General features: G+C 46.2%; 1 protein-coding gene across 1 annotated transcript; it reads right to left on the bottom strand.

The window, feature by feature from the left end:
* Positions 1–1,459: 1,459 nt before the first annotated feature.
* Positions 1,460–16,575, bottom strand: SLC10A1 (solute carrier family 10 member 1). The gene is made up of 5 exons (XM_084792831.1): positions 16,139–16,575; positions 8,699–8,909; positions 5,748–5,926; positions 3,980–4,176; positions 1,460–2,200 (listed from the first exon to the last, which is right to left on the bottom strand). Exons 1-5 carry the CDS (start codon positions 16,492–16,494, stop codon positions 1,965–1,967), a joined length of 1,179 nt encoding a protein of 392 aa, XP_084648957.1. The 5' UTR covers positions 16,495–16,575; the 3' UTR covers positions 1,460–1,964.
* Positions 16,576–16,906: the final 331 nt, after the last annotated feature.

Here is a 16,906-nt window from a genome sequence, read left to right as displayed (position 1 = left end):
ATTCTCCTTTTACTGGCCATCCTTACTGCTGGCCCTTTCATGAGGGCTGCGTCAGGTTGAAGTACTAAGACCTGAGATTTGAGAAATTAGCAACAGTGAGATTCCTTTGAGACAGAAGTCTCACTGTGGTCTTGGCTGGTCTGAGGTGTGCTATTGTAGACCAGTCTGGCCTCGAACTCGGATCCTTCTGTCTCTGCATATACCACCATCACCCTTGGTAGACTTCTACGGGAGAGGTTTTAGGACTAGTTACTGTGTGTGGGTTTTTTTGAGACTGGCTTTCTCTGTGGAGCCCTGGCTGGCCTGAACCCAGGCTGTCCTCAAACTCAGGTCTGGCTCTCAGGTGCTGGGATTAAAGGCGTGCACCACCATACCTGCCTAGTTTGTTTTCTTCTACTTGTAAGGGTAATTTTGAAGTCCAGGTCAGCCTTCCCTGAATGTTAAGATTATTTCTTATATTAGTTTATCACATCTTGCATAGTGCCAGTTGCATGTTAGAGACAGTAAGCAGATGAACCCCAAATTGTAAAGCTGAATAGTTTTGTGGGTATGTTGGTACTGTCTTATACCCTAGGCTTTCAACTTGCTATGTAGTCGATGGCCTCAGTTGTCATCCTCTTGTGCCCTTCCCAAAGTTGCTGGCATTACTATGTAGTTGGTTTTGTTTGGCAAGGTGTAGCCCAGGCTGGCCTCAAACATGATGCAAGCCACCTGCTACTTCAGGCATGTGAACATGTTGCTTTAAAGGCCTATGCCACCATGCCATTTGTAAAAACGCGTAAAGATGAACCCTAGTGGCCATTCTTGAGAATGTTCGTTAGACCCAAATAGGTGCCCTAATGCTGTGGCCTCAGTTGTACCTGATTGCTGGCGAGAAATAGAAAAGCTAACCATGTTCAGCTGTTCATGCAATGGGTAGTTTGTTCATCTTTCAGTTTTGTTTAGTATCTAAGTAAAAAGTGAAAAATGCTTAGATGACCTAGATTTTGAGGGTTCAGGTTTTTTTCTGCACAGTCATGCTTCCCCCAAGTTTTTGGAATGCTTGATGCCACTGAGAGGTAAACAGAATGTGTGTGAAGTTGAGTTGGCTTGTTACTTGACCTTTTAATAGTTTCTTTGCTTCTGGTATTTGAAACCCCTTTTAAAAAAATTATGCATACAGTGTTCTGCCTGCACATGTGCCTGCACACCAGAAGAGGGCACCAGATCCCATTATAGATGGCTGTAAGCCACCATGTGGTTGCTGGGAATTGAATTCAGGGTCTTTGGAAGAACAGCCAGTGCTTCTAACCTGAGCCATCTCTCCAGCCCCGAAACCCTTTCATTGTGGTAGTGAATGGCAGTTTTGTCCTGTTAATTGCTTTTGTGTGTATTTGATATTAACACTTTTAAACCCAAATCATGTTGGAAAGGAAAAACAGGAGCTTCATAAGTTACAACTATTATTTGTTGTAGTTTATTTCCTTTTTTTTTCCCTCCAAGACAGGATTTCTCTGTGTAGCCCTGGCTGTCCTGGACTCACTTTGTAGGCCAGGCTGGTCTCAAACTCACAGTGATCCACCTGCTTCTGCCTCCCCAGTGCTTGGATTAAAGGCATATGCCACCACACCTTGGCTGTTTCTTTCCTTTTGAGTTACAACTTGAAACAGGTTGTAGATGTTTAAAGAACAAAGCACCTGCTTACTGGTAAGTTTAGAAATAGTGACATTAATGCTTATCAAATACTGCTGTAGAGAGCAGGACAAGTGCAGGCTTGCTTTAGCCTTCAGCTCATAGCCACGGAAAAGGATTTTTGGTTTCGTGAGACTGGCTTGTTTTGTACCTTAAGGTTGACCTTAAGTTTCTGAGCGTTGGGATTCTAGGCATGAACCACTTTGCGTGGCCGTGTTTAAGTTTTAAGCAAATAACAAATTGAGGATGGGTGACGGTTCCTTGATAGATGCCCCTCTGTCTCAGGTTAGGATTTAGGTTGCTGCTGATGGATTTGCTGAAAGTGCTAGACATTGAGGCAGAGCTTGGTATTCTTTTCTTGCTGCTTCTGAGTTTTCACAGTCATTCTGACATGCCATCTGCCCAGAATGCAGGCCGTTGGGGGAAGGGCTGGGTGCAGGAGGAATATTCCCGTTGTGGGTGCCTTTTTCCAGAGCTGCTGGAATAGCTTCTTCAGTTGCTGCAGCCTTATAGATCATTTTTGTTTTTTCTGTGAAATTAAAATAGGGAGAGTTAAAATTGTGCTGGGCTTGGTGGTGCATGCCTTTAGTCCTAGCACTTGGGAAGCAGAGGCAGGTGGATCTCAGAGTTTGAGGCCAGCCTGGTCTACAAAGTGAGTTCAGGACAACCAAGGCTACACAGAGAAACCCTGTCTCAAAAAACCAAAAAGTAAGATTCTAGTTTGAATGAGAACGGTCTCTTTGGGCTCATATATTTGAATGAATGCTTTGTTTTCACTTGGAAGAATTGTTTGGGAAGGATTAGGAGGTGTATACCCTTGTTGGAGGTGTGTCATGGCTGGGTAGGCTTTTGACATGCCATGACCTTCCCAGTTACCATTGAAGGTTATTACAGGTCTTTCTGGGACCCCAACTTTAAACCTGGAACCTAACTGATGGCTCTAGAAGCAGTGTCCCTTGTGCTGTTTGTTCAAAGTGTTGCCTACTGGGTAATAAATGACTTAAGTTATTTCGGAGATAAGGCTCAGCCTTAGGTTCTTTACCAGGCTAGTTTTGAGCCAGAGCTTTCAGGGAATTTGCAGTGTGGTCAGCTCTTTGATTTCGCCTTTGGCTCCTTGATAACCAAGATCACAGTTGCCTAGGGGACATTGACATTGGTTAGCATGGTTAATTCTACCAAAGTTTTGTATCTGTCTTGGCGTGAGAATCATAGTTCCTGGGCCTCAAAAAGAATCTCAGCCTTGGTTTTACTGGAAATGATGCAGTAGAAGAATTTGGGTTAGGAAATGGGTGTTATAAAGTAATACTGAGTTTTCGTTTAAAAGACATGAGGGTCCCTGGCATGCTGCTCTGGTGGAATGCTTCCTGAGCATGCCTAAGTCCTGGGTTTGATTTCCAGTACTAAAAAGACATGGCTGGACATAGTACTTGACATGTAATTTGATGAGCACCTGGAGGCTGAAGAGTCTCCAGTTTGAGGTTAGCCTACGCTCCTTAACACCATGGGTAGTGTTTACTTGGTCCACATGAGCTACTCAGTTCTGTGATCAGTACCACAAAACCAGTGCCTTGGCACATAATCCCCTGCAGCAGGTGAAGATGGTCACTGCTAAGCCTGAGTGACGGAGATCAAGTCCTACAGCTCCACATGAAGAAGTATTTTTTAGAGACGGATACAGTTTCTGTTAATGTGTATGGGCATTGTCCTGCATGTGTGTCTTTGCACTGCACACAGTGTCCATGGAGGCTGGAGGAGCGCTCCCTCTGGGACTGGAGTTACAGGGTTAGGAGCTGCCTTGAGGGCTGTGGAAGATCAACCAGGCCTTCTTAACTCCCCAGCCCCTGCTAGTGCTCTTCACTCCCTCAGAGGGATTCTGGGCCTTTTTTTGAAGTTTAATTATGTTCTGCACATAATTTACTATGAATACAGTATTCTAGTAATCAGTACAAATCATACCAGTTATGTAATTAAGTTTTGGATTAAATTAGTGTATAATCAGAATGGAATCGCTTTTTTGGTTCTGTTGTGTTAGGATTGTCCTGTGCTTTCCCTTTTGGCACTAGTGGCTAACGCTCTGACCCAGTCACAGAACACTGATTACTAAAGAATGCCTTGAACTCTCCTAGGCCCAAAGGAGTTCTGTCCTGTTACAGTGAAGGCTCTCCTGTGGAGTCAACAAAGCAATGACTAGCTATTCTCAGCTAAAGCAGTGGAAGTGCAGTGTTATTGATGGAAACGGCCTTCACTCTTTAAAGTCTCTTGCAATCCTGATTCAGGTCCCCACTGACACCCTCGTGTTGGTACTCACTCTTGGGAGGCTTGATTTTCTCGTAGCACCGGAAGATAATAATGAAGAGCAGCCCTTCTGCAAGTTGGAAAATCATGTAGAGAAGAGGGAAGAAGAAGAGCGGTCCAATGACCTCAGGGGGAAAGGTCACATTGAGGATGGTAGAACAGAGTTGGATGTTTTGGAATCCTGTCTCCATGCTGATGGTGCGTCTGCACCTGTGGGTGGGAAAAGAGGATGCTCAACACGGCGGTGGCAGCTACTGGGCCTGCCCTTCCCCTCTCTGATACTGTAGACCCACAGCACTCAGTATATAGGAAGACGGGAGGAAATAGGAAGTTAAAGTACACATGGGTTTGGAGAAGGCCAGATTTCTCATACCAGTCTAACCACAGGAAGGATAGTGCCTAAAAGGTACAGGAAGTTTATAAAAGGCTGTGTGTGCACGTGCCTTTTCACATGCATGCATATGTTTGGGATTACTTGGCCTTGTCTGTACTAGGCATGTACTACTGCGTTACATCTGCCTGGCCCCAAGGAGGCCTTTGAGTGGTTTGGAAATTTTGTCTGCTTTATAGAATTGACAAATTAAAACTTGAAAGTGACTGGCAGATTAGTGAAACTGGGAATCAGTATCGTTTCCTAGTTTGTTAGTCTTTGACCAGATAGTGGGAGGTTGAAATGTTGCAGACCTCATCCTGTGCCTGTTTGTAGCTTACATATCTTTAGCAATGTCAGCTTCAGTCTGTGTCTTTGAATGCTGCTTCCCTAGTCGTGCTTGAAGAGCAGGGTGTTTATATTTGAATACACACATAGCCTATTTAGCTCCAAGTTTGTTAAGTAACTTAGCAGCTTTAGTAAGTGACAAGGGATTACTGTTATGGCCCTTGGTGCTATGGCCATCGTGATCTATAGCTCCCAGGACCAGTAGAACTGTAGCACTGTGGTCGTGGGCAGCTAGCTTTTTTTTTGCCTTGTGTAGTACAGGCACAGTAATTTCATCATTACTAATATAGTTGTAATAGTGGATTTTGTGTGTGTTTTGGAAATGACTTTCTATTAGAGAGTAGGGGAGATTCTGCCTATGCAGGAGTTCTCAACTTGTAGGTCACTACCCTTTGGGGATGAATGACCCTTTTGCAGGCCACCTAAGACCGTTGGAAAACAGATTTACATTATGATTCACAACAGTAGCAACATTACAGTTAAGAAGTAGCAATGAAAGGTTTGTGGCTAGTGGTCAGCACAACACAAGGAGCTATTAAAGGGTCACAGCTTAGGAGGGTTGAGAACCACTGCATTAATTGATGTTAGACTCCCACGTAAGTATTTGTCTGTTTAAACTAACAGGAGGAAAAGCCTCTGATGTTCCCACAGACCCTCAGGTTGTACAGTGGCTGTGTTTGCGAGGTGGGTTGCACTGGAGCTAAAGCCCTGAGCTTGGAGTACCACTTAGCTTAACTTTCACCTGACATAGTCCTTGTCAAGAATTCAAGCCTTGTTAGGAGGAAGAGTGAGCATGAGAAAGGAGTGACATTAAAGCTACCCCAGTGCCATCAACTGCCAGGCAGTTCCAGGAGGCAGGATCTCCGCACTGGAGAAGGCCAGCTTTGCTCTTAGCGTCCCACCCCTACTATTTCTCATGGCCCAAAGTCCTTGTTCAGTTGTTACTTTTGGACCTATGCAAGGCAAATGCTTGGCCCATATCTCAAGGTCCGTAACACTCCTTATCCTTTCCAAAAAGACAGTAAGACAAACTCCGGGGACAATGGGACCTAAAATGACCTACCTTGGCTTGAGTTGGAAGAGAGCCGAGAGAATGTAGCCCAGCAGGAAGCCAGTAAAAGGCATCAGGGAGGAAGTAGCCAGTAAGTGCGGGGTCATGACAAATATGATGCTGTTGCCTACATTGATGACAGAGAGGACTGTGACAGCCACACTGAGCAAGAGAGTGATGATCGTCCCTGCCTGGACATGGGAACAAGAGGCAGGCCATTAGAAGGGAAGGAACGGGGAGGCAGGAATTGGTAGCAGCGATCAAAGAATACCAAGAGCCTTTATTTTCCATCTTTCTGGATTTATTAGTAGCTGGAAAATATTTGGCTAATATTTCAAATGAATGGCTAAAGTGCAGCTAAGCACCGCAAGCTGCTTTTGACATAACTCCGGACTGCTGTGACATTCTCAGTGAAGTGCTATACCCCTGTGAAGGGATGAGCATTCTGGTCCTGTGAAGCTGAAGTGACATTTTCAGTCTGTACACATTTGCTCAAGACTCTCCACACAAATATTTCAGAGCTCACTAGAACCAGCCATAACTTTACTCCTTGAGGGCAGTGGTTCTCGACTTGTGGGTAGCAACCCCTTTGTGGGCTGAATGAACCTTTTACAGGGGTCCCTTAAGACCATCGGAAAACGTACTTCCATTACGATTCATAACAGTAGCAAAATTACAGTTGGGAAGTAGCAACAAGTAATTTTGTGGTTGGGGGTGACCACAACATGAACTGTATTAAAGGGCCAGCATTAGTAAGGTTGAGAACCACTGTTTTAGTGTGATCTGGACTTGTGGGAATTGCCAAGAGTCACTTGAAGCAAGTGGTTGAACTACATAGCCTACTCTGATTCCAAATAATGTATAACCCAAAAGAGCCAGCTCGCTTGTGTGACTTGGAAACTAGATGAGAAAGTCCAGAAATGGGTAATAGCATTATAAACTCAGCAAATCTATCATGCCCCCTCCCGCAGGTCAGTGCCATAAAAGCAGTTATTGGGGGTAATGGCATGTTTTTATAATAGTTAAATTTACATCTTCTATGCACCAGTGAGGACCGTTAGTAGGTGGATTCTGGTAAAATGCTTGGGGGCTTTTTATCATGAAGCATAAGGATGTGTTTGGAGTGTACTTTGCAGCATGCTCGGAAATGTCAAAAATTTGTAAATTTTAAGTCTTTGTTTTCCATCTTTTGTATAAAGAAATACATAGCGAAAAACAAAACAAAAAACCCAAAAACTCAGTTATACCCTATTATGTAATGATTAAGCTTTGACTTGGCTTTAGTTTTCTTTTTAGTCCCGTGTGTGATGTTTGCTTTTTGATGTGTAGGCCTGGCTGCCCGTGTAGAACTTGCTATATAGAGGAGGCCAAAGAGGGTCGAGCTCTTGGAATATGGGTAGTCACATTCGTCCGAGGGCAAGCAAGGACATAGTAGTACCCTACCCTCCCTGTGACTGCCGTGTTCCTTCAAACTTCTGTTAACCCGTCTTTCAACTTCCACCCTAGTCATGGCATCCTGGAAGTGTTTATTATTCCTTGTAGTCTTTTCTAGCCAGTCAAAGGGCCAGATTTGTCTTGTTGTTCTCCATACTCTATTTGGCCTCTCTCCTGCCATATGTAAATCCCAGCCTGGCCTTCCGGCCTTCAGTAGTCTTCTTAAAGGCCACATACTCATTTGCCTGCAATTGCTGTATTTTATTTCTCTCTCTCTTTTTAAAAAATTTTATTTTATTAATTTATTCTTACTACATCTCAATGGTTATCCCATCCCTTGTATCCTCCCATTGTCCCCTCCCTCCCATTTTCCCCTTACTCCTCTCCCCTATGACTGTGACTGAGGGAGACCTCCTCCCCCTGGATATGCTCATAGGGTATCAAGTCTCTTCTTGGTAGCCTGCTATCCTTCCTCTGACTGCCACCAGGTCTCTCCATCCAGGGGACGTGGTCAAATATGAGGCACCAGAGTACGTGTGAAAGTTATACCCCACTCTCCACTCAACTGGGGAGAATATCTTGTCCATTGGCTAGATCTGGGTAGGGGTTCTCTTATGGGTAACTTTTGTTTGTTTCTCGAGATAGGGTTTCTCTGTGTAGCCTTGGCTGTCCTGGACTCGCATTGTAGACCAGGCTGGCCTCAAACTCACAGAGATCTGTCTGCCTTTGCCTTCCGAGTGCTGAGATTAAAGGAGTGTGCCACCACCGCCTGGCCAGGGTAACTTTTTTCAAATGACAGACTGAAGACAGTGAATCCTCAAAGTGTATGGCAGAGACTTTAAGCATCAAGGAGCATACGCTTAATTTTATTGTAATTATATTAAGGTGTGTGTGAATGTATCTATACACCGTGTTCACTTTTTCTCCCGACTCTTCAAAAGTGTTTGTGCATGTTAACAATCCCATGAAGTAGTAGGTACAGCAGGAATAGATGTTATTTTGTGTCTGTAATAAGGAAGGGAAGCCTGTTGTGGTTTGGTTGTGTGATCTCCATCCACTTCCCCACATGTGCACCATCACCTTGGGGTGATGCTGCTCAGAAGCACTGTGGCCTCGGGATGTGGAGCCGTACAGAAGGTTCTAAGGTCATCGGGGACATGATATTGAAAAGGAATAGGGGGGCTGGAGAGATGGCTCAGCGGCTGAAAGCACTGACTACTCTTCCAGAGGTCATGAGTTCAGTTCCCAGCAACCAGATGGTGGCTCACAGCCATCTATAATGTACTCTGATGCATACTGTATACATAATAAATTTTAAAAAAAAAGAAAAGAAAAGGAATAGGGGTCCTGTGCTACCCACTCTGCTCCGTCTTAGAATGTATCTGACCCGACAGGTGCTTGTGCTTTGGTGAGCTGCCCTTGCCAGGTGATCCAGCATTGAAGTAGAGCCCCTAGGACAGCGAGTCAAGGTAAACCTCTCTTCCTAGGTAGCCCGTGTGGTGGTGATTGCTCAGGTACCATGCTCTTACCTTGATGATGTAGGGTACATATCTTGGCTTTTTGGTCTTGAGGAAGATCCCTATGGTGCAAGGGATGAGGACCATGACCAGTGATACGATGATGCCTACATAAGGCACCTTGTCCTGAAGGTTCCCATCGTAGATCCCTTTGGTGTAGATGTATAAGAGGAGAGGCATCATGCCCAAGGCACTGAAGGTTGAACAAGTGGTCATCACAATGCTGAGTGGGAGATAGAAGAACAAAGAAAAAGCCATTAGATGTTTGAGTACCTTCTGTGTGCCTAACACTGCCGCGTACTTTATGCCTTTTTCTTGGGCAGTAAATATACTGTTCTTTTTTTTTTTTTTTTTTTTTTTTTTTGGCTTGTAAAGAAGGTGAATACTAGAAGAGTTTTGACTTAGTCCAAATCGCAATAGTAATTGACTGATAGATATAAGTACACATCTGTCCAATGTCCTCAAACCCCATATACTTTATTGGAGAAAGTACCATTTTGATTTAAAGAATTTTTTTCTTGATGGGTAGTAGAAAGGCCCACCTCACTGTACGTGCCACCCCTGAGCTGGTGGTCCTAGATGCTAGGATAAAGCAGACCGAGCAAGCCGTGAGGAGCCGGCTGGTAAGCAGCGTCCCTCCACGGGCTTCTGCTTCAGCTCGCTCAGGTTCTTGTCTTCACTTCCCTCAGTGGTGGCCTGTGATGTGGAAGTGTAAAGCAAAATTAACCCTTTCTCCTCAAGTTGCTTTTGGACATGCTATTATATCACAATATTAGAAACCCTAATTAAGACATGGAGAAAAAAATTTAACAAGATTTAATGTTATAAAAGTTTAGTACATCAACAGTGGAGATTTTTTTGTTTGTTTTCAAGAGAGGGTTTCTCTGTGTAGCCTTGCCCTGTCCTGGACTTGCTTTGTAGACCATGCTGGCCTTGAGCTCAGTGATCCACCTGCCTCTGCCTCCCTGACTCCTGACTGATTAAAGGGGTGTGCTGCTATTACTCCCAGCTGAGAATCCTAATTTTTGTTTTTTGTTTTTTGAAACAGGGTTTCTCAAGGGTGTAGCCTTGCCTGTCCTGGACTGTTGAGTCCGAGGCCGGCCTGGTCTACAAGAGAATCCTGATTTTTAGAGTGATATGTACTAAGAGTTTCTCATTAAAAACCTTTAATGGTTGTTAATGATACTCTGCTGTGCTTGCAGACAGGAGCCTGGCATTACACTTCTGATAGTTTTCATTCAGCAGCTGATGGAAACGGATGCAGAGACGCACAACCAAACAATAGGCCAAGCTCAGGGAGTTCTGTGGAAGAGTGGGAGGAAGGATAGAGGGCGCTGGAGGGGTCAAGGGCACCACAAGACCTACAGAGTCAACCAACCTGGACCTATGGGGGCTCACAGAGCCTGAACCACAAACCAAAGAGCATGCATGGGCTGGACCCAGACCCCCTACACGTATGTAGCAGATGTCCAGCTTGGTCAACATGTCGGTCCCCTAACAACTGGAGTAGGGGCTGCCTCTGACGCTGTTGTCCGTCTCTGGGTCCCTTTCCCCTGGGCTGCCTTGTCAGACCTCAGTGGGTGTGGATGCGCTTAGTTCTGCTGCAGCTTGAGGTGCTGGGTGGGTTGGTGCCCCTTGGGGGTCTCCCCTTCTCTGAGAAAGAAGGGGGTGAATTGGGGAAGCGGGGCGTGAGGGTGGGACTGGAAGAGAGGAGGGGAAGGGGGTGTGATCAGGATGTAAAGTGATTGAAAGCAAAAGCTAGTGGTAAACAGTTACTGCATTTCCTATAATTGTAGATTTCCTACAATAAAAGGGATAAAACAGCATAGTGCTATCACCTCATACATTGCAGTATACACAGCAAGAGAAATAGGAATACATAGGGAAATAAACTTTTTTTTCCCTTAAGGATTGATCATAGAGCAAAAGTTCCATTATAACTCTAAAAAATTAAGAGGGTTTGTGAACACATGAGTAATATAAGATAAATTTGGATCAGACATGCCATTAGTGGAAAAATGTAAAAGATGGCATTTATAATCACAAAATTATATTTAGCAATGAGTGTCTTTCCTGGAGGGATTCTGTAAGAAACCCAAGCGCTCTATATCATAGTCCTGGCGGAATGGAGAGATGACTGTAGAGGAGGTGAGGTGGTTTGCGTGAGAAATGTCTCAGATGCTCATGTACTTGCCTGGGCCCCAGTTGCTGATGCTGTGAGGGATGGCTGTAGAGATTTGTGGAGGAAGCATGTTAGGGGGGTGGGGTAGGGTGGGCTTTGAGGTTTTATAGCCTGACCCCACTTCCTGTCTGCTTTTACTATTTTTTGTATGAGGATGAACTTCCTGCTCTTGCCATGCCTTCCTCACCTATTGCCGTGCCTTCCCCGTTCGGATGGACTCTATCTCTCTGGAAACATACGCCGAAGTAGATAGTCTCAAAACCAGTGTAAATATGTTGGGGGCTGGAGTAGAAAGGTGAACAATTGTTAGCATCTTCATAAAGATATGAGGACCTGTAAAGTGACTGTAATTAAGAAAATGTGCCGGGCATGGTAGTGCAAGCCTTTAATCCCAGCACTCGGGAGGCAGAGGCAGGCAGATCGCTGTGAGTTCGAGGCCAACCTGTTCTACAAAGGGAGTCCAGGACAGCCAGGGCTACACAGAGAAACCATCTTGAAAAGCCAAGGAAAAAAAGAATAAGAAAATGTACTAGAAAGAGAGCCACATTGACCAATAATGGTAGTCCAGACACACGCTCTAGAGTATTTCACTAATAGAGAGGCGGTACTACATATTACTACTGGAGGAAAAAATGAGTGGTACTTAAAATTACTTATATGGAAAATATAAGATTAGATCACTTATAAAAATAAGTCCTAAATTGACTTAAGAGTTCCATGTGAGAGCTGGGTCCCAGCACTCAGGAGGCAGAGGCAGGCGGATCGCTGTGAGTTTGAGGTCAGCCTGGTCTACCAAGTGAGTCTAGGACAACTAAGGCTACACAGAGAAACCCTGTCTTGGGGGGGAAAGTTCCATGTGAGCGGGGCATGGTGGTGCACACCTTTAATCCCAGCGCTTGGGAGGCAGAGGCAGGTACATCTCTCTGAGTTCCAGGACAGCCTGGTCTACAGAGTGAGCTCCAGGTCAGCCAGAGCTGTTAAACAGAGAAACCCTGTTATCTTGAAAAAACCAAAACCAAAGCAAAACATAGAGTTCATGTGATGGGCCTGGTTGTGCACACCTGTAATCCTAGCACTTGGGATGCAGAGGCAGGAGGATCTCTGTGAGTTCAAGGACAGCCAGCCTGGTCTACAAAATGAGTCTAGGACTACACAGAGAAATACCTCCTCTAAATACAAAAGCAAAAGATTTCCATGTGAAAGGTAAACATTTTCAAGTTTTTCAAAGGAAATTTAGGAAATATCTTTGTAGACAGTAAAATATTTATTAAACCTGTCAAGAAAAAAAATAGTATTTGAGTTGACTAAGAAAGAAGCACCGTGTATGACATCATTATCAGCATATACATGTAAGTCCCATGCTGTGGAGAGACAACATACTCAAATCGCCTTTGAGGCCAGCCTACTCTACAGAGCAAATTCCAGGGCTATGCCGAGAAACCCTGTCTCCAAAGGCAAGCAAGCAAACAAAGACAAGGCCTGGTGATTCCAAATCAAAAGACTCAGATTCCCTGTGTGAGGAAGTGTGAGGTGGAGTAACCTCAGTGTCCTTGCTCACAATGTGTGAACCCCATGACCCCCAATTCCTGCTTTTAGTACACATGCTCTCACCCTGGGGGCAAGGGAGCCGTGCTGCCTACAGAAGCAGCCCATGGAATTGGAAGTGTCTCACAACATGTAAGTGCAGCAAACCACACAGTAGGTCTACAGTTATTTTCCTGACATGCCTAGCTGTGCTGGCCAGTTTTTGTGTCTACTTGACACAAACTAGGGTCATCTGGGAAGAAGGAATCTTTTGTTGTTGTTGTTTTGTTTTGTTTTTGTTGTTGTTGTTGTTTTTAGAGACAGGGTTTCTCTGTAGCCTTGGCTGTCCTGGACTCACTTTGTAGACCAGGTTGGCCTTGAACTCACAGTGATCCACCTGCCTCTGCCTCCTGAGTGCTGGGATTAAAGGCATGTACCACCATGCCCCTCAGAAGAAGGAATCTTAATCGAGAAAGTACCTTTTATAGAATTGGTTTATAGACTAGACTAGGGCGTTTTCTTGATTGAGGATTGATGTGAAAGGGCCCAGTCCACTGTGTGTGGAGCCACGTTTCCTGGGTCCCATCTCAGATTTAATCCATTTGGAAGAAAAATTATTGATGGGAGAGGCTGAAGCTGGATCTGGACACAACTTTTGTTCAGCTATTGGGAGACCTTTGACCTTGACTTCTGTTTCCTAGTGAGTAAAATGGAGTAATAAGAGTCTCACCATACTTGTAGCTCTAAGAGGAACATAGTGAGCTTCAAGAGAGGCCTTAAAGTAGGCCTTGGAGCCACATCTGGCCTTTAAACACTGCTTGCTTTGTACAGCCTTTTGGATACATTTGGATGACCTGATGATGATGTTTGAAATTTTGGACATTTTACGTAAAAATGGAGCTTCAATCTTCTCTTGAAAAGCTGAGAGCTGGAGAGACGGCGCAACCATTAAAAGCACTGGCTGCTCTTTTAGAGGACTAGGTTCAACTCCCAGCACCTACATAGTGACTCATGGGCACCAGGACATGTACACAGTGCATACATGCAGGCAAAACATACAAAAATATATCTAGCTGGGCGTGGTAGTGCAGGCCTGTAATCCCAGCACTTGGGAGGCAGAGGCAGGTGGGTCGCTGTGAGTCTGAGTCCAGCCTGGTCTACAAAGTCAGTCGAGGACAGCCAAGACTACACAGAGAAACCCTGTCTCGAAAAACAAAACATACATACATACATAATCTTTAAAAAAAAGAAAAGCAGAAAGCTGTGATGACAGTGGATTCCCCTCCTGCATAATACACATGTCTGATCAGAGGGCCAGTGCCTTTGAGACTGACAGGCAGTCTACACTCATGTTGTCAGTGAACAGGCTAGCTCTCAAAACATCCATAGACACACCAGCCCTGAAGCCAGCCAGACCGTGGCCAAAGGTGCTAAGCTTAAGACTTTCCTCATCTGTGAATGTGGTCCATTTTGGCACTCCCTCCTGTAGGTACCCATCCATGTCAGCCACTGAAACAAGGATCAGTGCAGGATGCATACAGTGGACAACAAGGGCATTAAGAGAATAAAATTGGACTTTGTTGGGGGGGGGAGGGGAGGCTGGAGAGAATCTTCAGTGTCTAAGAATACTAGCTGCTCTTTCAGGTGCAGCTGGGTTTGGTTCCCAGCACCCATATGGCAGCTCACAACCATCTGTAACTTCAGTCCCAGGGGGATCCAGGACACTCTTTTGGCCCCTGTGGGCACTAGGCACACACACAGTGCAGAGAGATGTATATGCAGACAAAACACCCATGTACATAATAGTTGTGGGGAGTGTGGAGATAACCTTTAGGGACCCACAGAGAACGGCAAGTGAATCATCAGGGGCTCCTAAGACGTCTTGAACGGTCCTGATCCACTGCACATGGTGTTGTTCTACTAAGGACTCCTAGCATGCTGGCGAAGTCTCAAAATGGATCCAAGGCTAGGGCGGTGACTGCTTCCCCCTTAACAGAAGTCTCCTGAGGTGACCTTGCCCTGCTTCCCCCCCCCCCCCCCATTTTCTCATAGCTACACCAACCTGATAGATTGCTATTGGTGCTTGAGACTAGCATTGGATGGTCTGGGTGGCCCTTCAAAGGCTTTTTATACTGAACAATAAAGTTAGATCTGCAGCACTTGTGTCTGGTCTCCAGCATCTGATTCCTGGGATTCTATGTAGGCTGTCCCTGCCCTCCCCTGCCCGCCTCCCCCCCCCATGCCCCCACTGCCTGTGGTTCATGATCCTCCCCCCATGAAAAGTAAATAAGTTTAAATTTTGACTTTGTTAAAAAGAATGTTTAGTGCAGGTCTCTACCATTGCTGTCATCGCAATAAAGCAAGTAGTGACTTTGAGGACAGCTGGGATTCAAAGTCTGGCAGGCCATGAGGATACTATTCACACTCAGCCGGCAGGAACTGAGGCATGGTTAATGTGTATGAGTGTGACAGGCGTGCTTGGGAGCAGGGGACTTTGACAGAAGGTGGCCACACCAACACCTTTGGTGGAATCTGGGCCCTGAAGCCAGAGGCCAAACAAGTAGCTGGGCACAGCCACACTCTTGATCTCTTATCTCCCAGGGGTGTCGGAGAGGCCTCACTGGCAGTTGATGGGACTGTGACACTCACCCATTGTCCTTCACACGGTCCCCAGCCCCCACAGACACACAGACCCCTCAAAGTGCCCCTGCTCTGCTAGTGACTATGCATTAAGACATCTGAGATGTGACAAGCCTTTGCTTGCAGTACAGTGTGGCTAATGCCCCCTCCCCCCAGGTGCCCCAGTGTCGCTCCGCACCAGCAGAGGTTTCTTGGGTCTTTTTCCTTTGTAAAGTTCCGTCACAGGCAGGGTGCTCATAGACCCACATAGATAGACTCTGGGCTCCCTGCTTTACCTGACACTGAACATCTCCACTGAGAACAGGCCCAGGGGAGGAGACTACTTAAGCCTGAGGCTCTCCTTCTGTAGGGAGTTCAGCCACGATGTGGACTGCCCAAGCAGGCTGAGAGGGCCTCCTGGGCTAGGCATTTATGACCAGTCATACCTGTGTGAAGGGCAGATATGCCACCAAGCCTGAGGAGTCTGGCTGTTCAGGAGTGAGACCTTGCTTGCTTCTGATCAGGATGCTCTGGGCTCAGGCTGTGGTTCGCCTTCTCCCAGCTTCTTAGACTGAGAGGGGCCTGACCTAATCTGGGCAAGCCCTGGGACCTCAGTTCTACCTGAGGTGTCTTTGGATGGCAATCTCGCTACATCTAACTACTGGGTGAAGGGTCTTAGCAGACACCTCGGATGCTCAGATACTGGGGAAGAGCCTTTGGAGTCTCTGCAGGAATTTGAGATGCTCGTTTGGTTCCACATCACCTTGGCTTCCCTGGAATGTTCAGGAACTATTATGCCCCTTCTAGATTTTTCAGCTGGCACAGGCAGGTGTCTGCAGATCGGAGGGACTCTTTGGTTGAAATATGTGCCCTTTTGAAGCGATCCTTCAGACACTGCTTGGAGCTCAGGGGTATCTAAGATACCTCTGGACCAGCTTGACGTTTTTTTTTCACTTGGACCAGAGCTTGCCCCAACTCAGCAGAAACCTTTGACAATCAACTCTAACCTTAATCCCGCTCCTACCCCCACCTCTCTCCTGGTTCCAGCCAAGATCTTCCCCAGATGATGACGTCTCCGCTGCCCCCCTCCCCCCTCCCCCCAACTCCCTCCTAACCCTCAGTCCTACCTGAGGTTCATGTCCCCCTTCATGGCCAGGCTGAAGAGGTTAGACAGGTTCCCCCCAGGAGAGCAGCCACAGATGAGGATGGCCAGCGCCTCGATGTTGTTCAGACGGAAGACCTTGCCCAGAATAAAGGCAGTGAGGGGCATGATGCCATACTGGGCCACCAGGGCAACGAACACCCCTCTGGGTTTGCGGAGGTGAGCCTTGATCTTGCTGAACTCCATGGTGCAGCCCAGAGAGAACATGATGAACAACAGCATCAATACCAGGATGACACTCAGCGCCTTGTCTGTGGGGCGGCTGCCGAATCCAGGCGGCAGGGAGAAATTGAAGGGGGCTGAGAAGTTGTGTCCTTCCATTCTCAGGCACCGCGGAGACCACCCTTGCTCCCTGCTGCAGGCCTTCCGCGCGCGTGGTGCTTGCTGGGTGTTTTCTTTAGTTCCCTCTCAGGACGGATTTTCTGGACAAACTAGCTGTGGGCAAATAAAAGGTTACGCAAACGAGCGGAATCGCTGCACCAGTTATAAGGGTTACCTCTATGGGTCCCCCACCTTTGCTCAGGTTCCCTGACCTCCGTCCCTGCTGGGTGCCACTCATACCCAGCGCCAGCACAGGCAGAGCAGATTCTTTGCCCTGCTCTCTGCTAAGCATGGTTCTCAAAAAGCATTTTTGTTTCTTCTTCTTCTTCTTCTTCTTCTTCTTCTTCTTCTTCTTCTTCTTCTTCTTCTTCTTCTTCTTCTTCTTCTTCTTCTTCCTCTTCTTCTTTTTCTT

Source organism: Acomys minous (genome assembly GCF_964271855.1).
Source record: "Acomys minous genome assembly, chromosome: 8".
Lineage (NCBI taxonomy): Eukaryota > Metazoa > Chordata > Mammalia > Rodentia > Muridae > Acomys > Acomys minous.
The sequence above is the reverse complement of the archived record's forward strand: the minus strand, read 5'-3'. Positions and strand labels throughout refer to the sequence as shown.